This window comes from Mustela lutreola, chromosome 4 (genome assembly GCF_030435805.1).
Source record: "Mustela lutreola isolate mMusLut2 chromosome 4, mMusLut2.pri, whole genome shotgun sequence".
In the NCBI taxonomy this organism is placed as follows: domain Eukaryota; kingdom Metazoa; phylum Chordata; class Mammalia; order Carnivora; family Mustelidae; genus Mustela; species Mustela lutreola.
The window spans coordinates 39,863,623-39,891,614 of NC_081293.1; the positions used below are offsets into that span (position 1 = coordinate 39,863,623).

Sequence of the window (27,992 nt, forward strand, 5' to 3'; positions counted from 1 at the left end):
AAAATTCTGATGTGTTAAGAGTAAATGAGAGGGGGGCTTTGCCAATAATCCATGGGAGAGGGGCACCTGGGAGGCTCAGTGGGTTAAGCCTCTGCCTTCAGCTCAGGTCATGATCTCAGGGTCCTGGGATCCAGTTCAGATTGGGCTCTTTGCTCAGTAGGGAGCCTGCTTCCCCCTCTCTCTTTGCCTGCTTCTCTGCCTACTTGTGATCTCTCTCTGTCAAATAAATAAATAAAATCTTTACAAAAATATAATCCATGGAAGAGTTGATGGTAGTTGAACCACCGACACAACAAACTCCTGTGTATAAACAAGAACAAAACCCCAGAGAAATACAACAGGAAACCCTCAAAACTAACAGAAAATGTGAAATGCAAATCACTGATATTCAGGGAAGTGCAGCTGAAAACAACTATATGATGTTGCATCTGTTATTCTGGGAAAAGTTGTAAAGCTGGGTGCTGCCAAATGTTGGCTGGGATGTAAGGACTTAAAAGTCCTCTTGCACTCCTACTGAGAATCTAGAATTGAACAACAATGTGACGCTGCTGAGTTGTTAAGTATACACAAAACCATGACCGAGCAATTCAACTTCTGCTTATATATTACAGAGAAAATTTCACACAGGTTCATAAGAGAATATGTAGGAAGATGTTCATTGCAGTATTGTTTGTGGCAACAGGGAGGTGAAGGCAATCTAGGTCTCCATGACTGGCACGATGGAAGAGTAAAAGGTTTATCAGGCTTTACGGTAACCACTTTATATGCATTATCTCTTTTCTTCAAAACAACCCTAAGTCAATGATACTTTTAATAGCATACAGTTTTACAGGAAATAAAACAGAAACTATCCTTCCATGCACACAAATGACTGGTTATTTTCTAGGACATTTTCCTTAGTGTTCGTTTGAGGACATTGGAATTCAGGGGCTCAGAGCCACAGCAGGTGTCCCAGTCATACGGAGTTTTCTCACCCTGTGGTCTTTGGGATTTTCACTCTTCCCGGGCCCGGGAGACTTTGGGCGTGCCTGGGCTGTCAGCACCGCGGACAGCGCCAGCGGGTGAAGGGGCGGGGCGTACACAGAGACGTCACGACGCGCGGAGTCTCCCGGGCGCGCGCTCTCGAGCGGCCGGCGCTGCCGCGTCATGTGACCCAGGTAATTGGCTGGGCAAGCCGCGCACCCCCTGCGCGCAGCCCCTGACTTGCGGCTTCTTGGACTGCGCTGCTGCGCGGACCCGCCGGCCCGGTGAGCGCGGCGGCCCCGCCACTCCGGGTCTATGCACCTCCTCTATTCCTGCCTTCTCGGGGGCGGTCCCTCTGCTCTCGGGTCCTAGGGAGCCGCTATCCGGGGTCCTGAGCAGGGCCCCGTCGGCGGTGGCGGGGGTGGGGGAGTGAGCGTGACCTTGGCTCCGCCCTTGTTTGGCCGCGGCGTCTTCAAGGACCCTCAGCCGTTCGCGCAAGTTCGACCCTGTGAATGCAGTGTTTTGCGTGAAGGAGAGCTTTGTGAACGGTGGGGTTTCGGGCTTCAGCGTGGGTTTTCCAGCCCGAAGACCATAGAATGACCAGGCTGCCTTTTGTGGCCTTGGGGGAGGGGGGTGCCGGCTGCTTTTCCTCACCCTCTCAAAGGGCTGGCCTGCGGACAGCTGCGGAGCTGGTGATGGAGAGGGTCCCGCGTTATGTACCTGGTGGGACACATAGGCAGTTTTTCAAGTCTTGGGACCTCTTGGGGGCGGGCCCTTATAGACTGCTTTAACTATGGTCTCTGCTTACAGATGAGAAAACTGAGGCCTTGAGAGAGGCAGGATGGGTCAGAGGTTGCGCCAGCCTGGGAAGTGCTTCTCTCGTCCCCAGGGAGATATTGGGGGAGAGGGGAAGGTGCAGCGGGGTGCAGTGGCATCAACCAGACTCTAAGGGTCCCACTCTGACCCCCTCCCCCTCCACCTAGGGGCCCAAGCCCGCCCTTGCGGCCTCTCCCCCTGCAACTCCTTACACATGCCCTAGGCTCTTGGAACAGGTCCCGGTTACCTTTGTACTTTTTATAACCTCTGAGCTTTAGCTCAGGCCCTCTGTCTCTGCCAGTGAAATAAGCACACCCCTCCCTGCCCTGCTCCTTACCTTGGAGTCTGCCTTCTTTTGGGTTCAGCCAACTAGAGTTGGTTCTATTCCTGAGAAAAGCCCACCCAGATCTCAGAATGTGGGACCAGAGTACACCTGCAGCAGTGTGAATCCAGCCTCCATTGCTGCCTGGCTTCAAGGTCTTGGGGAGGGCCTTCCCCTCTTTGGATCTGTCTTAACTCATCTCTGCAGTGGACATAGGGGAGGGCAGTCCACACCAGGGCAGCCTGGACAGGGCCTTGTGTGTGGGAGGGTTCCTGGATGGCATGTCTATGGTTGTGGGGGTGGGGATGGGGATAGTACTAACCTTGTCCATAGAAAGGTGACTCCCAAGAGCTGCCCAGAGCAACCTACCTATTTGTCTACCAGGGACTGGGCTGGGCAGGTGGTTCACAGGATGCCTGACTCTTAACTCTTTGCTACTGCCTTTACCTGTATGGGCAGGATGTGGCAGGGCTGGCTTGGGCTCTGGCTGGGGTTGATTCTGTTTCCACCCCTCCAGGGCTCTTAGGTCCTCAAGCCCTGCCAGAATGGGGGCAGGGGTGGCCAGCTGGCTTTCCTCCTGCTAGCCTGGGTGAAGGCCATAGCAGTGTCCAATAGCCGCTCCAGACCATTCAGTGTTTGTAAAACACAATGTTCCTGCACTAGGGCCACTGGACACAGCCAGGCTTGGTCACTGCTACCCGAGCCATCCCGTTCCCCTGTGGGGGTGGGGGTGGGGGTGAGTGCGGTTGCGGGTAGAGAGTTCACTTTTGTTGGAAAGTGCATGTGGTTAAGGGAAATCTGGGTTTACATTTTGACTCTGCAGTGAGGAGGGCACAGGCTCTGGAGCCACACAGAGCCCCATCACTCGCCACCTTCTCACTTTGTGCCTCCAGTTTCCTTTTTATAAGGTGGGGCTACTCTAAGTGCCCACCACATGAGATTGTTAAGGGGGTGAGTGAACACAGTGCCTGCACCAGAGTCAGTGCTCACAGACCGTGTGCTCTTTTATTCCTGCAATGAATGGTCTTAGTGTCCAGTTTCCTTTGCTTTAGAATGGGATGATAGAACTTCCTGGCTTGTTTCCATTCTTTTGATGTCCTAGGCCAGTTTGTCTTGTGTCTCTCCCTCATTGCCTATGGTCACTTGGGCCCAGTCAGCCCTGTACTTGTATTTGTCTAGGGACAGTCAGAAGTAGAGTAGGGGTTGGGACCCTGGTACTCTGACCCCAGAGCCCAGGCTTTCCAGGGAGATCGAGCCCCTAAGGGCCCTTGCTGTGGAGCCTGGAATCATTGGCTGGTGGGGCTGGGCTTATAGCCCAAAGCTTCAGGGCTCAGCATGAGAAGCTTGGGGGTACTGTGGGCTTAGGTTCCAGCTGAACCCACCCTCTGCCTCCCTTCAATGGACTATACTTTTGCTTTTTAATTTGCTCTGTTTAGATTTCTCCTGGCTTCCTGGAGGAGCCTACTCTTTCTCCCTTGAGAAGACCACCCCCTTCTCTTTGCTTCATGTGAGTTCGGAGGGAAAGGGGGAGGAAGCAGGCTGGAAGTGCTTGTAGAAGGCCAACCAGATAGTTCTGGGGAATTGGTTGAGCTAAAGGGCAGGGGTAGAGTGGGGGAGCCTTGTCTACGTGTATTGGCTCAGGGCCAGGTAGGACCTGGGAGCCACTTATGCCCCAGAAGGCATGTTTTCTGGGACTGAGTTATGTAAAGGGAAGCAGGACCCCCTACTTACGTGGCCTCTGGTGGGGTGGCTTTGGTCCTGCGCCCTATTCAAAGGCTAGGATTCTCTGGGCAGAAGGGTGTTAATGAGGATTCAAGGGAAGCTGTTCTGTGTCCAGGCCATTCTCGGCTGGAGCAGAGGAGGGGGCTTTGCTCACAGTTGTGGAGGTGGGGTAGGGGAACAGAGGTCCTACTTTACATATCCTACATAGGAGGAAGTGGCCTTAGTGGGCCCTGTCAACTCTAGTCTGGCCTGGCTAGGGAGCCCCAGGGCTTGCCAGGATTGGAGGAGGCTCTCAGGCCCTCAAAACTGTCCTCTGATGAGGGAGGAGGTGGAGGAAGCTAGTGTTTAAAACTGGTTATTCAGGAGTTTTTCCTGGCAAAGGGTTGAGATGAGCTACAGGTTCTCCATCCTCTCCAGCCTGTACGGATCCCCTAAGCTGTTGGTTATCCTGAGTGCTGTTGGTTCTGAGCGTAAACTATGGGCAGGGTAGGAGAGCCAGAGCTGGGAGCTGGGGTGAGCTGGGCATGGGGCTGGCTTCTGATCTGCCTCTCGATATTTCCCCTGCCCTTCTCTGAGCCTCTGTTTTCCCCATTAGGAAGTGGGGTCATTAAGGCCTATAATTGGCTTTCTGGGCTGGTTTTGCAGTCAGAGGAAGACACTGTTCACTTCTGGTGACAGGGACCAGAGACTTGGCAGTGCCGTAGGCTTCCTGAAACAGTGCGGCCAGACCCCTTTCTTCAGGCTCTTTCCTGGCCAGGCATGGCACACACCAGCACGCCCCCCCCCCCCCCAGGACTCCCTTGCTCGAGTTTTAGGGTGGCCAGCTGCATGGCCCACTCTTTCTTGAGTGTAGTGCCTGCACATACCCTGGGACCCTCTGAGTGGGCTCCTGGTCCTGGGCTGAATGCTCCCTGAGCCAGCGCCTGGGTGAGGTACTTGTCTCTCTATCAGGCTTAGGGGGAGAGCAGCGAGGGAGTGTGGGCTGGAGTGAGTGGGGCACAGCAGGATTGGGGCTCAGGGATGTTGAATAGCTGTTGGTGAAGTTGACTGAGCTGGGAGCTCCCACTCTAAGCAGTGACCCCAGGAGGGCTGGCCACCTGTCCTAGTCTCTTCTGTCCCATTGGTGCTGAGCCTGGGGCCACCTGCCCTGTAGAACCAACAAAAGCCAGAGGAGCCAGTAGCGGGTGCCAGAGCCTTTGTTCTGGTCCTGTGGTTTATGCCTCTCCCTCATTGCCCTTGTCCAGAATGAGTCAGCTGAGACTGCTGCCCTTCCGGCTTGGGGCGCAGGCCTCCAGGCTCCTGGCCCCACATGATGTCCAGATGTTCGGCTGGCGAAGCAGGTCGTCTGGGCCACCGGCTACCTTCCCGAGCAGCAAACGTGGAGGCAGCTCCAGTTACATGGAGGAGATGTACTTCGCCTGGTTGGAAAACCCCCAGAGCGTCCACAAGGTCGGCACCCCTACCTGTCTGCCATGCAGGAGGGAACCTTCTAGAGCCAGGCTGTGGAGGGGGTCCTGGGGAGAAGCACCTTGCCTGTCCTGTGATCTGGGCAGGTTTCTTTGCCTCTCAGCTCCTCCAGCGTTCCCGTTCATAAAAGCCTTGTCCTTGTGTTGGGTGAGGAGGGTCTGTGGCTGTCCCGTTGCTGACCCAGCCAGTCGGTGGTAGTCTGGTCTAGGAAGCCCCGATCCTGTCCTGCTCAGCCACACGTGGTCCAAGACCCACCCCTGCCCCCTTGTCATGGGGTGCTGTGCCCAGGAGGCTCTTTGTTGTGTAGTTAGGGCCAAAAGTGTTGACACAGGTACTGAGCTGATAAAATAAATACCTGCTGACTGTTAAAACAAGCAAACAAACAACAACAACAAAAAACCCCCACAAAATATCAGATGACAGAATGAGGAGTGAGAAGTGAAGCTGCTCTCCCTTGTCTTCACACACCCTCCGAGGAAGGTAATAACATGATTCAAAACCAAAAAGTGTGGGCTTACATAATAAAAAGTCACCCTCCCCATCCATCCCTGATCTGCTCAGTGCCCGCCTGTCTGTCCCCCAGTTTATTCTTAGTTTCTTCTGTATCCTTTCAGAGTTTCCGTAAGTAAATGTATTGCAAACATAACTCAGTTCACCCCTTTACACGATGGCCGGGCACTCTTCTCTCAGCATACATGGTCGAAATTTCCCGTGTCAGTGCCTCAAGGGGCTCAGTGTTCTTTTCTCCAGTTGTGTAGTGTTTCCTAGCATGGCTGTACCACCCCTGTCCCCACTGACAGACAACTCACTCATTTCCAGTCCCTGGCTGTCACCGCCGGTGCCACAGGGCGTCACTTAGTCCATTTGTCATCTTGGGTGTGCACCGCTCTCTGCGGGATCAGTTCACCAAAGTTGGGTCACAGAAGGCTCCATGATACCATTTTTATGGGCATTGCCAAATTGCTTTCCAAAAGACTTGTGCCACTGGCTTCTCTCAGATGAGGGTGTGGAGAAAAAAACACTTCTGTGTTCTTCTGGAACACGGAGCTGTTTGAGTATATGCATGTTTGCTTTTGGCTTCCACACGAGTGGTCTCAGCCACATCTCCTTCTGCTTGGTTCACTTTGCAGTGACATATCTTGGTGATGTTCTACATCCATAGTAATAAATGCACCTTTTTTTTTTTTTAAGGCCGCATAATTGCCCAGAATTGAAAGGTACCATCATTTATTTAACCTGTTTCCTACTGGTCACCACTTAGATTCTTTTTAAAATTTTATTTTTGATTTATTTTTATTTTCAAGTAGTCTCTGTACCCAACATGGGGCTCAAACCTACAACCCAAGATCAAGAGTCACATGCTTTGCTGACAGAGGCAGCCACATGTTTCTAGATTTTTTTTTTTAATGTTGTCATTTTTATAAACAGTCTCATAGGGAACATCCTCACACGTACATCCAGGCACACAAGTACATCTGTAGAAATTACTGAAACAGAATTGCCGGTTCAGAAGGTACATTCATTGAAGATGTTGAGGGCCTGGTTGCCAACCCACAGTGTGTGAGGGCATGTTCCCCAGCCGCTTTCACACCTGAGACCCCTGGGTCACAAGTTAGAGCCTTCCCCCAGCACCCTTCCAAGCTGAAGAGATCTGGGCTTAGGGTTGGGGGATCCTGGGCTGTTACAAGAGGTCTCGGCAGAGTCCTGGGAAGGCCCTAAGAGCTATAGTGGTGAAGGAACACCCAACACCCCTTGAAACCCCCAGGCAGGGCCACCTTCCACTCCTCCCAGGCCCCGACTTGACCATTTTCTTCTTTCTACTTCTGCCCAGTCCTGGGACAGCTTCTTCCGAAAAGCCAGTGAGGAAGGCGCCTGGGATCCGGCTCAGCCACGGTTCCCTGAGAGCAGGCCGGCAGTCTCCAGTCGGACTGAGACCAGCAAGCTGGTAGAAGACCATCTGGCTGTGCAGTCTCTGATCCGGGCCTACCAGGTGAGTGGCGGGGAATGCCCAGGTAGGGAGGCCTGGCTTCTGGCATGTGGCCAGGTGCTGCTGGGAAGGGGACTGACTGGAAAGGGGGCTGACTTAGCTCCAGTCATCTCTGGAGAGCCTTTCTCTGCGTCCTGTCGTCCTGTCGGGTGGCTCTCGCTCTTTCCATGACTCATTGTCATGTAACTGTCCATATCACTAACCACGCCCTGGTGTTTGGTCTGGTCTTTCTTGTGGAGTGCTGTCTCACTCACCTGTATGCCCCACGCACCTACAGGATTTACTTAGTAATCAGTCTTGCTAAAGATTTGAAAATTGAGTAGATTGACCCTGTTCGTGTCTGTTTTCTTGACTGAGCATTCCAGGAGGACTGGGACTGATACACAGCAGGTGCTTACTTAGGGTTTACTTTCAGGTTTATAATGATGCCTCACTCTCTGCATGGATATATCAGGAAACAGCTCCTTCTCTACTGGCTGCTCTGTTCTGGGGACTTCAGCTCTCCCCTTCGGGCTCCCCAGGCTGGGCCCCTGCTCTGACAAAGCATCTTGATGAGGTGCCATAGTCTTGGTCTTGACCGAACAGGACTAATTGGAGAGGCCGCTCTGGGTTTTCCCTCCCTAACAAGTGTAATCATTTGGGATCTCTCTGGGAATCAGTGGCAGAAAGTATTTCCTAAGAGCAACTTGTCAGGCAGACCTGCAGAAGGAGGGGCAAGGGCATTCCAGGCCCTTGGCAGAGACTCCCTGGGAAGGAGCAGCAAGCCTCCAAGCCTCCACTGGAGCCGGGGAGGGGAGGCCTTAGCCAATGGAAATGGTGCCTTGCCTCTGGGTGGGGGGAGGGGGCTGGGCAGCTGCACTTCCTGGGTACCAGTGATGCAGAGCAGGGCTAGGCCACCCTGCTGGCCTAAGGACCTGTGGATTACAGACCACCTGCAAGCAAAAGAAGTAATAATTGTTCCTCTTGGCTGAATGAGTCAGAAAATGATCTAACCATTTCCTTTGAAAACCAAGAACAAAGAACAGAAAACTCCATGTTAAGTACAGGGTAACATTCCTCGTGCTGCCTCAGGGCCTTGTCCTCTCAGCACAGTTCCCAGCTCTTTCGGGGCTCTTTGTTCTTTAGCCTAGACGATGCCCCGGGAGAGTCCTTCCAACGGGGCAGTGTCTGAATTCTGGCCTGTTACTGTGTTTTTTTTTTTTTTTTTTTTTAAAGATTTTATTTATTTATTTGACAGACAGAGATCACAAGTAGGCAGAGAGGCAGGCAGAGAGAGAGGAGGAAGCAGGCTCCCTGCGGAGCAGAGAGCCCGATGTGGGGCTCGATCCCAGGACTCTGGGATCACAACCTGAGCCGAAGGCAGAGGCTTTAACCCACTGAGCCACCCAGGCGCCCCTGTTACTGTGTTTTTATGGGGTAGAAGTCTGCCAAAGGCTGTGCCTGTTGTGAGGGAGTTCCTTCCTACCAGGGCGGCTATAGCTCCTTGCTCTTGTTTGACCTGCCCACGGTGCTCAATTGTATAGCAAATCCCACCCCTATTACAGGGTCAGTCTCTAATCCTCTGTTACCACCTCAGGCCCTCACCTGTTGGCCGATGATTATGTTGAAGCCTATCCCAGACATACCATTTCATTCACCAAAGGTTTCAGCATGTATTTCTGTAGGTAAAGGCTCTTTCAAAATGTGCCATGATAGCGCCATCACCCCTAACAATGTTAACAATAATCCTAGGGGCATCAGATACCCGGTTGGTATTTACATTGTTTGTCTTTCGATTTTACTACTTGAATGAATCAGGATCCAAATAAAGCCGTAGGTTGTGATAAGCTGATGCGGTTCTTAAGTCTATCGTGCTCTCCAGATACCTCTCTGGTTTTTCTCTGTGTGTGTGTATGGGTGCGTGTTTTTCTTGTCATTCATTCATTCGTTCACTTATTTATTTATTGTGTGTGTGTGAGTGTTTGTGTGTGTGTGTAAGAAACCAGGTTGTTTGTGCTGTAGAGTTTTTCTGAGTCTGGATTTTGCTGATTGCATCCCCATGGTGTCACTTCATCTGTCCCTTTGTCCCGTGTAATTTCTGTAAATTGGTAATTACATCTAGAAGCTTTATCCAATATAGATTTGATTTTTTTGTTTCAAAATCAGCTTCCTGGTGGTGATGGGTACTTCATCAGTTGGCAGCTCTGGATAATTATTTCCTGGACACATTAATTCATTAGGAGTGGTAAAAAGGGTGATCATACTCCGTTTCTACCTTTCTTTGTTTATTACCTGAAATATTTCCATCAGGGGAAACTTCCATTGTTAACCCCATGTATCCTAAGCTGCAAAGGGTACAGGAAAGGCAAGATCAGTGCTTGATTTTTCTTTTTATTGGCTGATTTTCGAAAGTGTTCGGTGTCCTCCGAAGATGGTCCAGGAAGGTTTTTCTCCTTTTAGTGTGATATGAATGTATGAATTTAAACCTTTGTGGTAAGTTTAATCTGTTACAGACACCATCCTTTCCATTGTCCCCTTGTGTCCTTAATTCCCTTCCCCAGTAGTTGGAGTACCCCTTTGCTTTCTGGTCTGAGGGGACGCTCCGAGCTTGTCTTGTGCATTTCTGCCCTGGACGAGCCAGTTCTTCAGGGAATGCTGGGAGTGTCCCTGGCGTGGTCTGGTCGTGACTTCTGGGCCCTTTTAGTGGTTAGAGCCAGGAACTATGTACATTTTTTTTTTTTTTAAAGATAACACATTTATGGGTTTATTCTGATGCCTCCGTGTACTTCAGATGCAGGACTTGGGGTTTTTTCTTCTCTTCATTAATCTTACGTCACTGTCTTTTAAAGAAGCCAAAAGTAGAGGTTCCCAAAGACATCAATACCATGACTCACTTGATTTTCCCACAGTCTGTATACTACCGTTTTATGATATAACTCTTAATACAACCCCTACTGATTGGTAATTGAAATGAATTTGTAATACTTTTTCCTGGAATTCTATTTGCCTTTCGGGGATATTCTGTTAGTCGATTGTGTAGTTATGTGACAAAATGGATGTGTGAATTCACTTGTTTTTGTTTTAATTTTTAAAACTTAATTTTGTTTTATATTATAGTGGTATAAAATATTCACAAGATTCCCAAATCAAATCTTCGAAGCGAAATATATTCTTAAAAGTCTGGCCTCTAGCCCTGGCATTCTACCCTATTTTGTCCTTTTTCCACAAGTAATAGTTTTTCTTGTTTTATGATGTATTTGTCTAATGCATATATTTATTTGCATATATACAGATAAGTGCAAATGTGTATATTTTCTCGAATCTCCTCTTTCTTAGATAACGGCAAGTTTGCCACACATCCTTTTCTGCAGTTTGCTTTTTCGCTTAACGGTATTGTGTGGAGATGACCTCACTGCAGCCGAAAGGGACCTTTTTTACTACTCGTAGCAGCTCTATCGTACTTCCTTGTCTGGGTTTCCCATATTCATATGCCAGTCTTCTACTGATGGACATTTGGGAAATTTCTAGAATTTTGTGACTGTCAGTACTACTGTAGTTAATCCTTTTGCATATGCATCCTCATTTTCAAAGCCTGTTGCGCTTTGAAACAGGTTGAGCTCCTGCCGCCTTAGTGCCTGAGGCCTGGGCAATTGTGCAGTGGCCGGGTGCTGGAGACAGGTGGAAGGTGGAGATTCTAAAGTGGGAGATGAGGGGCCAGGGCCCAGAATGTGGCTTTTAGTGAGAGTCCGTCCATCTGTGTCCCAGCCTGGCCCCAACCTTTTTCCCTTTCTCCCAGATCCGGGGGCACCATGTGGCCCAGCTGGACCCCCTGGGCATTCTGGATGCGGATCTGGACTCCTTTGTGCCCTCAGATTTAATCACAACCATCGATAAATTGGGTGAGAGTTCTTGTTGCTCTGGCAGCTCCAGAGCCAGCTGGTACCTGTAGCCCAGTGAGGGGCTCTGGAACTGACTCGTCTCTGGAGCTTGGGGCTCAGCAGCCAGCCCTAGAGGCTTTCTTCTGCCCTTTGCCCATCTACCTCCCTGTACTGTCCCCCCATCATCCCTAGCTGGTACACCATGTTCAGCAACCTCAGAGACTCATCCCAGCACCCCCTTGTGGTAGAGGCTGGCCTCTGACTTTCGCCCTCCCTGGATCCTGTGGATAGGGTCCTTGAGCTTTAAGCCCCGAGCTGGTGGGGGAGCACCAGGGACACTGTTGGAAGTTCCGGGGGTCCTGCTAGGTCCCACTCAGCCTGACCCCCCTCCCCTCCCCTCTGCTGCCTGGGCTGTGTGTGTGCCTCATCAGCCTTCTATGACCTGCGGGAAGCTGACTTAGATAAGGAGTTCCAGCTGCCCACGACCACCTTCATCGGAGGGTCTGAACATACCCTCTCTCTGCGGGAGATCATTCGACGCCTGGAGGTGAGCTCTTTCTGGAGCCTACTAGAGGGAGGGCGGGTGCTGCCTTTTCAGAACAGTTGCCCCTCCTGCTGGCTCCTTGTGGAGTCCCTGCCTCTTCCCTCAGACTACCTACTGCCAGCACATCGGCCTAGAGTTCATGTTCATCAATGACGTGGAGCAGTGCCAGTGGATCCGGCAGAAGTTCGAGACGCCTGGCGTGATGCAGTTCTCCAGTGAGGAGAAGCGGACCCTGCTGGCCCGGCTGGTGCGCTCCATGAGGTCAGACCCACAGCCCTGCCCTGGGTGGCTGTGGTGATTGGAGGGGCTGCTCCAGGCTCTTCGAGAAGTCCCAGGCCCTGGTTAAGAAACTGGATCACTGGCAGGGGAAGTCAGGACTGGGTGGGCCTCGTCCCCTGGCCTCGGGGAAGCCCATAAGAGGAGCACGGGGGGCAGGTGGGCAGGGATGGGCTCCAGGAGCATATGACAGCAGGGGCAGAGGGGCAGAAAGTGGCTGTGGGAATGTTTGGATAAGAAGCTTTCCCTCCATGGAGCAAGCGTCGCAGCACCTCCCTGCAGGCGGGGCGCCCCCTGGCTCTGCCTGCTGGCCATCTGAAGCTGGGTACACTGGGCTGCAGGGCCCTGAACAGCATGGGCTCAGCTGCCGGGTGCAGAATGGATACCTGGTGGAAGTGCAGGCTGGAATATGAATTGAGTGGTGCAGGGGTCTTTGGAGCATGGAGAGGGAGCCCTGTGTAGTGTGTGTGTGCAGGATGGTGGTCTGGGAGCTGGGGATGGGGGAGAGAAGGTGAGAGATGGGTTTGGGTGCAGGCAGAGGTCTTTGCTTGGGCTGGGAGGATGCCCAGCCTCCCTCTGACCTATGCTCCTTATTGGCAGTTGTTGGTGGCAGGTCCTGATGATGCAGAAGGAGGTGACTTTGCCACTTCCTCTGTCCCAGGCACCCAGCCCTGGCCCTCACGAATAGCCCCTGTGAGCCCCATTCTCTCCATTCTTTCCCTTCTCCTCTCCCCAAGCAGATTTGAAGACTTCCTGGCCCGGAAATGGTCCTCCGAGAAGCGATTTGGCCTAGAGGGCTGTGAGGTCATGATCCCTGCCCTCAAGACCATCATTGACAAATCCAGTGAGATGGGGATCGAGAATGTCATCCTGGGGATGCCACACAGGTGGGCCCCCTTTCTGCTCCTCCACAGCCTGTCTGTTCTCCAGGTCCAGCAGAAAGAGGTGGAAGGGAGGGGATGAAAATCAGAGCAGGAGTTTTGGTGGAACCTGGCGGGGAGAGGTGGGATGGCCTAAAAAGTTCTCAGTCCTTGGGCCCTAGAACCTGCTCATCACAGAGTTAGGCACTTGGCCAAGGGCGCAAGGAGGCAGGGACTCCCCGTGTTTGCTCAGACTCCGTTTCTCTCTCCCCATGTTGCCACTGTCCTCAGGAGCGTCAGAATTTCAGAAAAGTGGTGTATTGTGCCTTTCAAGGTTCCTGTGGAGGGGTGTGTCCCAGGAAAGTGAGGGCCGGGTCTGGGCAGATGGCCTTGGGTTGGCATCCCCTGGACAAGGGGTCTGTGGAGGTGAGCTGAGGGCTTTTCCCCCCAGCTACAAGCTGACTGTGCATGGACTTGGAAGGCTGGCCCGGCAGCCTCTGAGCTGGAGCCTGTGGACTAGTGAAGCAGACAGCCTGGGGCCCGAGTCAGGGTGGCCAGGGGTCCTGGGGAACGGGGTGGAAGAGGACATGCTGAGCAGTCCCTGAAGCAGAGCCCCAGTATTTCCTATGGTCGTTTCCATCTGCTCACGGGTGGGCCAGTCCCGGACTGTACTAACATGAGGGGTGTCTAGGCATCCTGGTGCAATGTGAGAGGGTCCCTAACCTGTGGGCTGTCCTGCCAGGAGCCTGGGGCTGGTGTCTGCTGGTAGGGTATGGGGGTGAGCTCTGAGTCCTCCCCTGTGCCCTGATCAGCCTGGTGCCCACCCCTGAATGAACTGTCTCCTGATGGGAAGTCCAGGCTGGACTAGAGAGCCTCTGGCTACTTTCCTGACCCTACCTTTAGACTTCAGCTCCCCTGGACAGGTCCCCTGTAACTTCTGACCTTAGAATCGGTCAAATTCCCTCTTCCCGTCCTGTGGCAACACGCTGCTGGCTGAGCTGGGAGTCATGTATGAGCAGCTTTGATGCGTTAGCAGGTTGGGGTTGGGGTACTGGGTTAGGCTCCACTTCTGGGTGATGGGGGTGGGTGGGGGGAGGGAGATGGGGTTCAGCAGGGAGGGAGGGGTGGGTGGCAGGAGTGGGGGCGTGTATATCCTGCCATGAGGCTGAGTGGCCATGAGGCTGGGTGGCTTCTGCTTATGAGGGCCCCCACAGTCGGAGTGAGAGTTACAGGGGTTTCTGGGGGAGCTGGCCAGCTAGAATCACTCATGGGCCTTGTAGATTGAGATGGACGAGAGGCTGGGCCTCCCTTGGGCTGTACACAGAGGGTTCCCCTGCCCCCCTCCCCCATGCTAATTCTGATAGCCCAGGTGGGCAGGCATGTGGGGAATGCTAGGGCCTACCAGGGAGAGGTGGCCTCTGTGCCAGATGAGAGTCCTACCACCTGTGGCTCCAGGGGCAGGCTGAATGTGCTGGCCAACGTGATTCGCAAGGACCTGGAGCAGATCTTCTGCCAGTTTGACCCCAAGCTGGAGGCGGCAGATGAGGTAGGTGCTGAGCCCTGGTCCCATTTATGTGGGCGGTGGACTAGGGAGGGGCTGGACCAGAAGCATCTAGGCTCAAGCAGACCTGGAGATGGATGGATATGTAGGAAAGTGGGAGAAAATGGGTGTGTTTGTGTGAGGTCCCTAAGGTGTTTTAGAGTGAGTACTGTGATCTCTGACAGCTGGGAGAGCCCTCAGGTAGTCCGGACCAGTGTCTTTATTTTCAGCTAGGGAAGCTAAGGCCCGGAGAGGTGCAGGGGAGGGCCTAAAGGCATTTATTTTGGCTGTGTGGTCTGATTCTGTTTGAAAGGTCCTGTGTACCAGCCCAGAAGGGTCTCTTACTCATATATTTGCCCAGGACAGCTTCCTGTGCCCGCTGAGGAGCAGAGGGAACATTTCTCTGCTCACACCCCGGCTCCTGGTCTGCACATATGTTAAGCACACCTACCATCCTGACGCGATCACTCACGCTAGGCCTGAACGCAGATGGCCTTCCTCTCTGTACTGTCTCTCTTCTGGCGTTCTCCAGCCTGTGCACGTGTGTGTGTATCTGTTTTCCTCTCTCCAGGCTGGTGACAGGATGAGGCAGGGACCTTGTCCCTGAACCTCCAGCACCCAGTACAGGAGCTTGGTTTGTTAAAGTGAACCACATCAACTGGCCGCTCCAAGGTCATCCCATACATTAGGCAGAGCAGGGACTAAATCCACATCTGCTGGCTTCCAACCCAGAATCTCCCCAACATGCTGTTCATTTGGCTTCTCAGAGATCAGCGCACTCGCTCTGAAGTCACCTTCATCTCCCCTGGACTTGGTTTGTTCTTCTGTAAAATGGAGATGAAAACCCCTGCCCCCAGGATGGTGGTGAGGAATCACGGAGGTGACATGTGTAAACTGAAAAGTCTGGTCAAAGGATATTTTTTACAGAAGTATTTACTATTTTTTTTTAATCAGAAAAGAAATATGAACACTATTAAAAAAAAAAAAAAGTAGACTCGATGAGAGTGTTTCCCTCATGAGACCCTGCCCCTCTCCTGCTCTTGGAAGGCTCCTCTGTGGCTGGTGTATGTTTGTGTTAAAGTGTGTACTTCCACCAGTGTTCCACACAGGTACACACACACACCCACACAGCTGTCTGGTGCAGTCCTGTTTGCAAAAGGCTGGGGGAGCAGTCTCTGACAGCACTGGGCACCTTGCTGTTTTCCCTTAATGAGCTGTCGCTGCCTTGTGCAGTGCACGGGGGACCCCCGAGCTGTGAACACACTGCGGGGGTTCGCCTCGCCAGTTGATGGCGGTTAGGCTGCTGAATGAGTTTCTTTTCACACATGTGCGAGTACATTGTTGTATGGTGTCTGAGAGGGCAGTGGCCAGAGTGACTTCCCCCCCAGAGAGCTTCAAGACATCAGTGAACCCACCCCCAGTGTGTGTGAGGGTCCCAGGCCCTTGTCCCCACTTACTCTGTCAGATCTTTTTGGCTTTGTCAATATGATAGATGCAAAAATGCTTGTATTTTAACATATTTCTTTGTTACTAAGTTGAGTATCTTTTCACATGTTTTTAAGCCACGTATATTTCTTTTTCTGTAAATTCCTCTTCCTGGCTTTTGCTCATTTTTCTATGGGATTTGGGGTTTTGTCTTGCTGATTTATAATAGTATCTTGTATATTGAGGGTGTTAGCTCTTTGCCTGAAGTTGTCTTATAAATATTTTCTCAGCTTGATTCTTTCCCCCCTAACACTGTGCATGGATTTGCTTCCCCGCCCCCACCCCGGCAGGTTTATTAAATTTTAGCTCCCTTATCTTTTATGCCTTCTGAGCTCTGTACATTGTTTGGAAGGGCTTTCCTTACTCCAAGATCACAAGATATATGATTTCTCTGCTATACTGTGGGTTCACCTGTTGTGTGTACAGTATTTGTTATTTGGTGTAAGGACTCAGGTAAGGTGCAGCTCCAATATTTGCCCAGAGGCCATGCCTCTTTTCTTAACAGCACCTTCATTTCTCTGCTTGCCCTGTCATTAACTCTGGGATGGTAGTTGGTAATGCAGAGGGGCTCTGATGAGGGAGCTTGTCTGGCCTCTTGAGCCAAGGCCCAGGGGAACATGTCTGCCTTTCTCAGGGAGGGGTAGTGTGTGGGAGTGTGAGGGCAAGAAGAGGGTGTGGGTTAGGAATAGCACAGCCTTCCCAGGGAGCAGAATTCAGGGAATGTCCCAGCCCCGCAGTGGGCTTGCATGTCTACTTCCTGCCTGTCTGCGGTGAGAGGGCTGTGTCATCAGCGCCTGCCTCCACCTTCAGGGCTCCGGAGATGTCAAATACCACCTCGGCATGTACCATGAGAGGATCAACCGGGTCACCAACAGAAATATCACTTTGTCCCTCGTGGCCAACCCCTCCCACCTGGAAGCCGTGGACCCTGTGGTGCAGGGAAAGACGAAGGCAGAACAGTTCTATCGAGGGGATGCCCAGGGCAAGAAGGTGAACCCACCTGGTTGCTAAGGGGTGTACCCTGAGGGGCTGGATCTGAGGACCGGGCTCTGAGGAATGGGCTCTGAGGGCTGAACTCTGAGAGAGTAATGGTCTCTGAGGGCTGGTCCCCGAGGAACTGAACTGTTAGGGGTGGGCTACGAGGGCTGGACTATGAGGCCTGGGCTCTGAGTACTAGCTTCTGACAAATAGGGCTTGGATCTTTACGTTGTAGGACACAGAGCTGGGCTGCCCAGGCTCAGATTCCTCCTGTCTCACATCCTGCCCCGCAGGTCATGTCCATCCTGGTTCATGGGGATGCTGCCTTCGCTGGCCAAGGTGTGGTGTACGAGACCTTCCACCTGAGTGACCTGCCCTCTTACACCACCAATGGTACTGTGCATGTGGTTGTCAACAACCAGGTGAGGACCTGGGCTGCCTGGCGGTCCTCTTCAGTGTCCCCCTTTCCTGAATTCCAGGTAGCACTTCTGCAGGAAGTCTGAGATGATCCCAGTTTTTTTTTTTTTTTAAGATTTTATTTATTCAAGAGAGTGCATGAGAGCAAGTGAGGGTGTAGAGCAGAGGGAGAGGGACAAGCAGACACTGTGCTGAGTGTGGAGCCTGATGTGAGGCTTGATCTTAGGACCCTGAGATTGTGACCTGAACCAAGACACTTAACCGGCTGAGCCACCCAGGTGCCCCAAGATGATCCTGGCTTTAATCCCACCACTCTGCCACTCCTTAGTTTGTGACTTCAGGCAGGATCCCTGCTCTCCCCAGCCTGGTCTGTGAAATTGGTGTGTGTCTGTATGTATACAGTACATGTAAATGCACACACACATGCACACACCATGGAGGCGTTACAAGGACAAAGGTATACAGGTGTAGCTAGTACAGAGGCAGGACAGGAAACTAGATGCTCCTTTTAACTCTCCGGGAACCAGTGAGTCTGGGAGCACAGCTGTCACAGGCCTTTGCTCTTCTGGCTGCTGTGCTCACTAATAGCTCTTCTGAGCCTGTAAAGTTAATTGCCTTATTTGCATTAAGTCACTTACTTTTCACAGAATAACCCTGTGAAGTGGTATTTAATGAGCCCTTTTACCAGACAAGGAAACTGAGGCTTTGGGGAATTGAGCACTTGGCTTAGCACTGCACGCATAGCCACTGTGGGCCGTGGCAGCGAGCCAGGCCTGTGCTCTTCCACTGTATGAAATGTAGGACAAAAGCACAGGCAGGGTTTCCTTGGTGTTGCTGCCATCACTGTAGGATCTGCTGCAGTGCCCGATTGAGGGGCCCTTTATTCTTATCCTTCCTGTGCCATGTCTCTCCTGGTCACACCTAACCTCAAGGCAGAGATCCCCCCGAATTCCTGGACCCACTGGTCTCCCAGTGGGCGGTGCCTGTGTAGCTCTGCAGAGGCGCTGTCCACTCCTGCAGATCGGCTTCACCACAGACCCCCGCATGGCCCGCTCTTCACCATACCCCACCGACGTGGCCCGTGTGGTCAACGCGCCTATCTTCCACGTGAACGCCGATGACCCAGAGGCTGTGATATACGTCTGCAGTGTGGCAGCCGAGTGGAGGAACACGTTCAACAAAGACGTTGTGGTGGACTTGGTGGGTTTGGGGCTGGGACCGAGATGGGGGTGTGCGTGACCGACTGGGCTGCATCTGCGGTGTTGTGGGCACCGAGGGCTGGGAGTGCTTCCTGGCTGGAAGGTTTACTGCCACTGAGAGAGTCTGTGCAAAGGCTTGAATTGGAGGTGGGGCTTTCAGTGGTTCATGGTAGTTGGGGGCTTTTAAGGGCCTGGAAGGGTGTGTTCTGCCAGCCACCCCCAACCGTGCCCACCTCCCCCTTGTGCAGTGACTAGGCCTGCATGGCCTGAGCCCCTCCTCACGCTGTCCTTGCAGGTCTGTTACCGTCGGCGTGGCCACAATGAGATGGACGAGCCCATGTTCACACAGCCGCTCATGTACAAACAGATCCACAGGCAGGTGCCTGTGCTGAAGAAGTACGCAGACAAGCTCATTGCTGAGGGCACAGTCACCTTGCAGGAGTTCGAGGTGGGCAGGCGGGCTGCATGGACGCCTGAGATAAGCCTCTGGCAGAGCTGGAATCCTGGAGTAGTTGCTGACATTGGCAGTGATTTCAAGAAGTAGCCAATATGGTCTTTGTCCTTGCAACTTGTCGTTGTCAAGGGGGACAGAGAGCCAAAGACATTTACAGCCTGGTGGGCCAGTGAATGCTTGCCATGTGAGGGAAGCTCTGCTTCAGGCAGGAATCCAGGAAGGCTTCCTGCAGGAGGCAGCCCTGAGCTGGGTTTGTCCCCACAGTTACCTATGGATGCATTGGTCCTCCTGCTTTAAGGGAGCTCTGAGAGCAAACGCTGTGAGTCTTTTCTGAGCTTCCTCCAAGTCCCTTGCTGAGCAGGAGGGATCCCCCTTAACTCTGAGACTTTAGCCCCTGGTCACAGGGTCCCTGCAGGCCAGCAGAAAGACAGTTCTAGAATGCAGCGAAGGGGACCAGGGCTTACAAGTCCAGGTTGGTCCAGCCTCTGGCTATCCAGGCCGTCACTGCCTCAATCCTTGCACTCACCCTAATTTCAGGAGGAAATCGCCAAATATGACCGGATCTGTGAAGAGGCATATGGCAGGTCCAAGGATAAAAAGATCCTGCATATAAAGCACTGGCTGGACTCCCCCTGGCCTGGTGAGTTTCCCCTGGCCCGGTGAGGGAGTGGTGTGTGGCTGAGAGTGACTCACCTGGGCGTGGGACCAGGACTGCAGTGGTCCTGGGTGAGGGCAGTCAGGGCCCAGCCCAGAGGCTGCACGCTTCATCCCTGAGACTCCTGAGGCTTTCGGTGGGGGGGGGGGGGGGGGGTCAGGGGGGAGCTGATTGCTGCAGGTGGGGGTGGGCAGGGTACAGGAGAGATGCCTTTGGCCTGGGAGCATATCCAACCAGCTGTCCTCTGGAAAAGGAGGGCTGAGCCAAGGCAGGTGCACACCAAAGTGGAGGGAGCCTGGGGAAGGGATGCTCAGAGGGCCTTCATATGCTGGAGCTAGATGGCAGTGACCCTGGGCCCAGGGAGCAGCCCCCACAGGCACTCGGGAGAAGCTGTTGGGTAGGTGTTGGAGATGGAGCTGCGGCTGTCAGCTGTCTCGGGTCCTGAGGGTGGGTCAGGGTTTGAGTGCAGGTGGGGTTAAGGAAGAGCAGGGCCCCTGAGTCCTGGGAAGGCGGGCTGACCAGGGGATCAGAGGCCTGACCTCGACCCAAAAGCACACAGAGTCTCTGCCCTCGCAGGCTTCTTCAACGTGGACGGGGAGCCCAAGAGCATGACGTGCCCAGCCACAGGCATTCCCGAGGATATCCTGACCCACATCGGCGAGGTGGCTAGCTCTGTGCCCGTGGAGGACTTTAAGATCCACACTGGTGAGGCTGTGGGCAGGCACTGGCATGGCCCCTGCAGGAGATGGTGCTCAGGGGTCAGGGGAGCTGGGTTTGCGTCCCTACCCGGTGCTTGGCCGGTCAGCTGAGTTCTTGGAGCCTCTGGCACTCTTGTGAGGTGCCCGTGAGAGTAGTTCCTGTCAGGGTGGGCAGATGTGGAAGCCATGCCCGCTGCTGGGTGGTAGTGATGGAGGCTTATGTCGGGCCCCAAGGGTTTTCACAGTGCCTTTGCTGGAGTGGTCCGTGGGTCAGACAGAAGGAGAACAGAGAAGCAAGGGCTTCCATGGAGGGGCTGGTTGGTTCTGGAATGCTCGGAAGGGGCAGGAGTGTTGGGCCTGCTGGTGGTCTAGATGAATGAGAGAGGGCGAGCCTGCCGCTTCTGAGTGAACCTAGGCTAGCAGGTGGTTGCTGGCCCAGCCTCTCTGCTGGGTGGCCTGGAGGCCCGCCTGGTGTAGTTGGATGCCTGCATGTGCTCTGACCAGCCTGTGGGATTCCTGTACAATGTGCCTGGTGGCCCAGGTGTCTTGGGGTGCCTGCTCTGTGTGCCTGTCACCTCGGGCTGGTACAGGTGTAGGGCCAGCAGGAGTCCCTCTAGGGCCGGTGCCTGGGCTCAAACCCAGACACCTTTATAGTGGTGTGGTTGTGTGTAAATCAGTTCCCTCTTCTGAGCCCCAGTGTCCTCATCTGGAGACTAGGGACAGTCAGCAGCACTCTCTGGCAGGTGGCCAATGAGGAATGTTCCTGGCTCAGTGCACATGGTGTCGGCACGTGGCAGTCGCTCACTTACTGATGCCTGTTCTTTCTTCCTGAAGGGAGGGAGGTTGGTGGCCAGAAGTTCAGTCCTGCTTGTGGAGTGGAGGTGCCAGAGGAGGGCTGCCCAGTGCTGGGTCTCCTGTGGCCTGCCAGGGCCCTGCTCTGTGTGAGGGGTGTATACTGAATACATACATACCAGGTTAGGGCCCCGGTGCTACAGCTGTCCCAGCTGCGGTGGCTGAGGCCCTGCATCCCTCAGCGTGGCTGCTCATTCCTGCAGGCCTTTCTCGAATCCTCCGGGGCCGTGCGGACATGACCAAGACACGGACGGTGGACTGGGCGCTGGCGGAGTACATGGCCTTTGGCTCCCTGCTCAAGGAGGGCATCCATGTGCGGCTTAGCGGGCAGGACGTGGAGCGGGGCACGTTCAGGTGAGGGTGGGAGAGTGGTATCTGGGTCCTGGGCCCCATGGCATTAGCCTTGTCCTCACTGACCCCACGGGATTGCTGAGAACTCTCTGTGTGTGGGGTCTCCCAGAATCAGCCCAAGAGCTCTGGACGGAGCTGGCTCTTCCTCCTTTTCCTGGACCATGTCTGGCGAGCCCTTATCTGGCTGAGGTAGTCACAGGTAACCCCATCAGCCTCTCCAGGCCCCAGTCTTGGGTCAAGCCATCAGAGGGCTGCTTGGCCGCCTCTCTGACCCCTTCCACTGGGAAGGGAGGCTACCTGGAGGAGAGACCAGATTGCTCTGGCTTCCCAGGGCCTTCTTGGTGTCACCATCCTCTGGAATTCTGTCAGGTTTCCTGGCACAGTGACAGAGGCTTGCCTGCCTCCTGCTACCTGTCCCACCTGCTCTGGGTGAACAGGTGGTAATCCACCTGCCTTCCATCCCTTCCCCATCTGTCTCTCTCCAGTCACCGGCACCACGTTCTCCATGACCAGGAAGTTGACCGGAGGACATGTGTCCCCATGAACCACCTTTGGCCTGACCAGGCCCCCTACACTGTGTGCAACAGCTCCCTCTCAGAATATGGAGTCCTGGGTGGGTCAGAACTCGGCCTGCAGGTCAGGCGGGCCCTGTGATACCTGGGGACCAGAGAGGGTCTTGGACCCCAGGCTGTCCTGTCTTTATTATTTTGACCTTGACCACCCAGCTGCCCTATCTTAAGAGCCCCTCCAGAGGCTCTGGGCTCCCAGGACTGTGTCTCCTGTACTCTTTCCTCCCTAGCTTGACCTTTAACTAGCCTGCTTCCTCCTTTACTGCCTCGTCTGAGAAGCAGGAACCCTGCAGAGGGCAGCCCCCATCCTGTTCCTTCCCCTTTGCTGCACTGCACATATTTTGGGGGGATTCTTCTTGGCAGATGACTCCTGATGCTTCCCTAGGATATCTTTGGACTTGGCTTCTTGTCTAGATAAGGCTGAAGCTGGCCATATAGGGCTGAGGGTGGCATCTCTGGGCACATTGTGAGCTGCCAGGAAGGGAGATTCTGGCCTTTGGGCCCCAAGGAGTCCCCTGGCTCTTTCTGGCCTGCTGGGAAGGATGGGTGGGGGCAGGGAGAGTTAAGAGCAAGTGCTGATTTTGACTGGAGTCCCTGCCACTTGGTGACAGTGTGCGGCGGGCTCTGTCTCTGTGTCTTCTGTTTAGGCTTTGAGTTGGGCTATGCCATGGCCAGCCCCAATGCCCTGGTCCTCTGGGAGGCTCAGTTTGGTGACTTCCACAACACAGCCCAGTGCATCATCGACCAGTTCATCAGCACCGGCCAGGCCAAGTGGGTGCGGCACAACGGCATCGTGCTGCTGCTGCCCCACGGCATGGAGGGCATGGTGAGGGCCACGTGGTGGCCGGGGGCCCGGAAGGCTCTGGTGTGCCTGGGAGAGGGTGGGTGGGCCCTTGGCTGCTTGCAGGCCTAGGGGGTGTTTTCCTTCCAGGCCCCTGGAACATATGGGTTTGCCCAGGGTGGCCCACGTGTCTGCAGCACTGCTCTCATTAGCCGACACGTCTGAGGGTTTGCTCTGGGCCTCGTGCTCTTTCATACCCTTTGTACAAACTCTTCTAGTCCCGACAACAAATGCAGTAGCTCTTGTTCCCGCTTTCCACATGAAGGAAACTGATGCAGAGAAGTAGAAGCTGGGACCTGAACATGATGCTCTGTAGTAGTGCCGTCCGGTGGTCTACTCCTGAGTGGTGGCACAGAGAGAGGACGGAGGGCAGGAGCAGAGCCCTCGAGACAACTTGGGGTGGGGTGCAGCCCAACTAGGTAGGGGACGTGTGGGGCCGTGCGGGCTGCAGGGCAGCAAGGAGCAGGGTGCGTGCAGCCTCTAACCTGGCTCTGTGACCTGGAGCAAGGCCTTCCCCACTCTGGATGGCTGGGCTGCTGTGCATGTCCCCGAGGGCCTGTTCTGCGTGGCCTGGTCATCCAGTCAGGGACTGATGACCTGGCCGGTGCATGAATCCTGGCCTGTCGCAGCCAGGATTCATGGTGCTGAGCGTCTTACACGCCCAGCGTCATCCTGTGGAAGTCTCACACCTGGGCTGGGCGGTCAGTCCTGTTTCCCGTTGCATACATGAGGAAAGAAGGGGAGTGACCTGCCCTGGGCTCGTAGCTGGAAAGGTCCAGGGTGGAGCAGGAGCCAGGCTGGGTGGGGAGGCTGGGAAGGCCTGACTGGAATCTGTGGGCTGTGGGACAGATCACCCTGGTCCCTCGGGGAGCCACCCTGGATGCCAGTGTGGTGTCGTCTTGCTGCCTCATGGAGCAGAGGCACCCACGTGGGCGAGGGCAGGAGTAGGAGTCAGTCATGAGTTCGCATCTGCCCCTTGTGGTTGAGTGACCATGGGGTTGTTCTTAATCTCTTTGCCACTCAACTTCATCTGTAAAGTGAGAAAACATGTCTACACCATGGGGCTGCTTTCAGAATTAGTGAATAATGTGTATGGAGCCCATAAAACTCTGCCTGACACACAGCGGGTACTCACTAAATGGCAACTGCCCATTCTAGAACATTCTGGAAGAAGCACCTCATCTTGGCCTTTTTACCTGTTCTTCCTGTCCCACACATGTTCACAAGTGCTGGCTCTGACCAGACCATCCTCTGAAGATGTTCTCTCCACTCTACTCCCACATTCCTGGTTCTTTACTGTGGTTTGGGCTCCAGAGAGAGAGGACATCTCCTCTAGGAAGCCACCCAGGTTTTCCCCTGTGCCCTGGGTCCCCACACTTAGGCCAGTCCATGCCATCGGCACTTGCTTTCAGGGCCCAGAGCACTCCTCAGCAAGGCCTGAGAGGTTCCTGCAGATGAGCAATGATGACTCTGATGCCTACCCTGTAAGTGCTGTGCTCCCTCCCTGGGCCAGGGCACGGGTGCCGCAGGTGGGCCAGCTCCCAGCCATACCCTGGCCCCCCAGGTGTTCACAGAGGACTTCGAAGTCAGCCAGCTCTACGACTGCAACTGGATTGTGGTCAACTGCTCCACACCGGCCAACTACTTCCACGTGCTGCGCCGCCAGGTCCTGCTGCCCTTTCGTAAGCCGGTGAGCTGCCCACCTTGCTCACGGCCATGATTGCACTGGGCCCTGGGGACGGGAGCTCTGGCCGGGTGGGGCCGCCGGCAGCTGGGCATGTTTCCCTTCCAGCTGATCATCTTCACACCAAAATCTCTGTTGCGGCACCCAGAGGCCAAGTCCAGCTTCGACCAAATGGTATCTGGTAAGTGCCCAAGTCTACTGGGGAGGTGGCCAAGGGGGATCCTAGTGGCCCATGGTTCTCTGCTCCTGGGACTCTCGTCCTTGCCTCTGCTTGTGCCTCTGTAGTGGCTCCTGGCTCAGTCTCCATCAGTGGTCAGGTTGGGAGGGGAGGTTCGTGTGGTAGCCACCTGACATGGTCTGGGCAGGCTCACCTGGGCCAAACAGCCGGGCCCCCGGCTGTGCTGGGGGAGCTGAGGGGGGAAGCCTGGTATGGGCCTAGCTAAGAGGGCAGGGCTGCGTATCATTCATGGAGTCAGTTTGGTTTTTTTTTTTTTTTTTTTCCTCCTGAGCCAAATAGACATTGCTGGCCCTGGGGACCCAGTGTCCCTCCAGGAGCTTTCAGACGCCTTAACCTGAAAGTTGAGGGTCACGTAAAGCATCTGACCTGATCTGAAGGATCAGGGGTTAGAATTGAGATGTGATGCAGGGGAGGCTGAGGGAGGGGCTGAGGGGGGGCCCTGAAGCTCGCCAGAGCAGAGTCATCTTGGAAAACAGTCCTAAGTAGTAGAGGGAGATGGCAGGTGCTGGCCAGAAAGGGACTTGGCATGGTGGACAGGTGTTTTTCACCTGTATATGTTTGGGCATCCCCTCGGGTGTGGGCGGGTGACTGAGCCAGCAGTTCAGACCCCTGGCATTGGCTTTGCGGACCGCCCCACCTGAGCATCCGGTGCTCACTTTCCTCTGCTGGGGATGGGCAACTGCTTTCCCTCTGCGCCTCAGTGTCCTCGCCTGAGATTGGGGGACACCAGAGTGACTTCTCTGCTGCACGCTTGGCTTGGTGCCTGGCATGTGGTGTGCGCGCAGGAAGGAAAAATGTTCAGGGTGGTGGGGGCTTGGCTGCAGGGCTGAGGGAGGGAGGGACAAATGTGCAGCAGCCTCCCAGACAGCTGCTCACCTTCTAGCATGGTGGTGCAGTGGCTGGAGTGCATGCAGGAGGGAGGCGTGACTGGATGGGGAGCAGGTTTGGCACAGACATCGATGCCATTAGATGTGGACTAGATGCCACCTTCTCTGTTCCCCCCAGAGGTCCTCCCCAGCATACATGCCCACCTGCACCCCCAGCCTGCAACCTTACATGTTCATGTTCCCAGGGCTGTGCCCTTGACTCCAGCCCATCTCAGGGTGTCATCAGTCCGCTGCTCCATAGATTGGCTCAGAGGTGCCCATGGCAGCCACAGATCCAAACCTGGGGTTAGTCTCAGGGACCAGAGAGAGCCTTGTGGGGCAGCAGGAATGGAGGCCTGGTTCTCAGGCTGTCTGTGCCCTGTTGGACCTCCAGGGACCAGCTTCCTGCGGGTGATTCCTGAGGACGGGGCTGCGGCGCGGGCCCCCGAGCGGGTTCGGCGGCTCATCTTCTGCACTGGAAAGGTGTACTATGACCTGGTGAAAGAGCGCAGCAGCCAGGGCCTGGAGGAGCAAGTGGCCATCACCCGCCTGGAACAGGTGCAGCCTAAGCCCTCGCCCAGTCAGAGTAATGGATGGGGTCAGATCAGCGGCCCCCCAGCTTTGGGAGGCATGCCCGTGAGGGGCAGGGCTCAGCCTCACCAGGGGTGCTGAGGCTGCTGCCCTCCCCTGGGGTACTCTGCTGTCTCCCTGCCTGCCCCAGATCTCTCCGTTCCCCTTCGACTTGATCAAGCGAGAGGCAGAGAAGTACCCAGGCGCAGAGCTGGTGTGGTGCCAGGAGGAGCACAAGAACATGGGCTACTATGACTACATCAACCCGCGCTTCATGACCATCCTGAGCCGGGCGCGCCCCATATGGTATGAGCCTGGCTGTGGGTGCCCCTTGCCTCCTCTGGGCCCAAGGGACTCTGGGGGCATGAGGCCCCATCCTGGCTCTACCTGCCCTGTTGGCCACTGCCCTTCTCTGGACCAGGTTGGAAATTGAGGGGATGGGTCCCATAGTCATTGCTGGTCCTGTGATTGTTAATGCCAGATCAGGGACCCCGTCAGTTCTGCCTTATGGAGAGTAAACCTTTGTTTTTGTTCTGCAGCCAGAGCTGAATGAGAGAACCTCCTTTGATCTTAGGCCAGTTGCTTGGCCTCTTGGAGCCTCCGGCTCTTCGTCTCTACGGCAGGGTGGTAGACCTGATGCAGTCCTGGGGTAGTGGCTGGGTCGGGATTAGACCTGATGCAGTCCTGGGGTAGTGGCTGGGTCGGGCCCAGACCTCCGCTTAACTTGTCTCTTCTCCTCCAGGTACGTTGGCCGTGACCCAGCGGCCGCACCGGCCACAGGAAATAGGAACACTCACCTGGTTTCTCTGAAGAAGTTTCTGGATACTGCCTTTAATCTCCAGGCTTTTGAGGGCAAGACATTTTAGAGTTGGCAGGGCCCAGCTGGGTCTTTTTGTGGGACTGGCTGGGGACATGATGGGGGCTGTCATGGAGAGGGATGGATGGTGCTTCTGCCCAGGGGAGGGGCCGTCTAGAGCTCCAGGATAAAACAATACTCATGTAAGTGATTCAGGCCAAAGAGTGGGCGTGCCAGCTTCGGTATTACACCACCTGGGTTATCGTGTTTATGTCAGAATCTATTAGGACTGAGCAAGCCAGAGGGGTCTGATAGATGGGCTGTCATTCGGGTGTGTTTCCCCACTGGCCCTGGTCTTTCTGAAATTTTTGTTTGGCTTCTCCGTCAGTGCTGTTCATGTCTCTGCAGACGGCCACGCGGGAGCCCATGTCTTTGGTCGTTCTCCCCATCCCAGCAGACTTGATTGCTGCTTACCCTGTCCCATTCATCTGTAGATTCAAGGAATGTTCCCTTTTGTGCTCTTAGAAATAAAGATTTCAGCAATAACAGCCAGGTGAAGCAAAACCATGCCAGGTGATTTATATGTGCTCTGTTTTATGGGGCGTGTCATAATGAGATGTGTCAGCTTCTGTGTGAAATATAGCCACAGCTCATGTGTACCAAAGTAGAAACCAAATAACAGAGAAATAAAAAAATGCTTAAGAGAGGTTTTCTGTTTTCATTTCATGTTGTAAAATTGGGGAAGAGGCATATGGTTTAGAGAGGGTAAGGAATGGGGAGGAAGAAAAAAGACTGAACATGTGGAGGGTAAAATATCTGCCTCCACTGGACAGATTTCTTTTTGCGCCCTAGGCAGTGTTTGCCAACAATCTGTTGGCATGTCCACTCTTCAGCCTTTTGTTGATTTTGCTTCCCCACAAAGATGCTGGGAAGGTGCAGCAGAAGAAGGATGTCTTGCTTTCTACTAAGCATTTATTCATTTATC

General features: G+C 54.2%; 1 protein-coding gene across 4 annotated transcripts; it reads left to right on the forward strand.

The window, feature by feature from the left end:
- The first annotated feature begins 1,092 nt into the window (after nt 1-1,092).
- Nucleotides 1,093-27,732, forward strand: OGDHL (oxoglutarate dehydrogenase L). Of its 4 annotated transcripts, XM_059169626.1 has the most exons (24): nt 1,157-1,247; nt 3,538-3,608; nt 5,068-5,272; nt 7,122-7,280; nt 11,053-11,155; nt 11,566-11,681; nt 11,785-11,939; nt 12,695-12,841; nt 14,270-14,360; nt 16,650-16,829; nt 17,111-17,239; nt 18,255-18,434; nt 18,729-18,881; nt 19,425-19,527; nt 20,119-20,247; nt 21,296-21,446; nt 21,929-22,056; nt 22,660-22,838; nt 24,266-24,337; nt 24,418-24,543; nt 24,646-24,718; nt 26,036-26,199; nt 26,363-26,517; nt 26,954-27,731. In XM_059169626.1, exons 3-24 carry the CDS (start codon nt 5,069-5,071, stop codon nt 27,075-27,077), a joined length of 3,021 nt encoding a protein of 1,006 aa, XP_059025609.1. In that variant the 5' UTR covers nt 1,157-1,247; nt 3,538-3,608; nt 5,068; the 3' UTR covers nt 27,078-27,731. The 4 variants fall into 4 exon arrangements, with proteins under 4 accessions (XP_059025611.1, XP_059025610.1, XP_059025609.1 ...); XM_059169628.1 differs by lacking the exon at nt 3,538-3,608 and having other exon boundaries at nt 1,093-1,157; XM_059169627.1 differs by lacking the exon at nt 3,538-3,608 and having other exon boundaries at nt 1,144-1,247.
- The last annotated feature ends 260 nt before the right edge of the window (nt 27,733-27,992 follow it).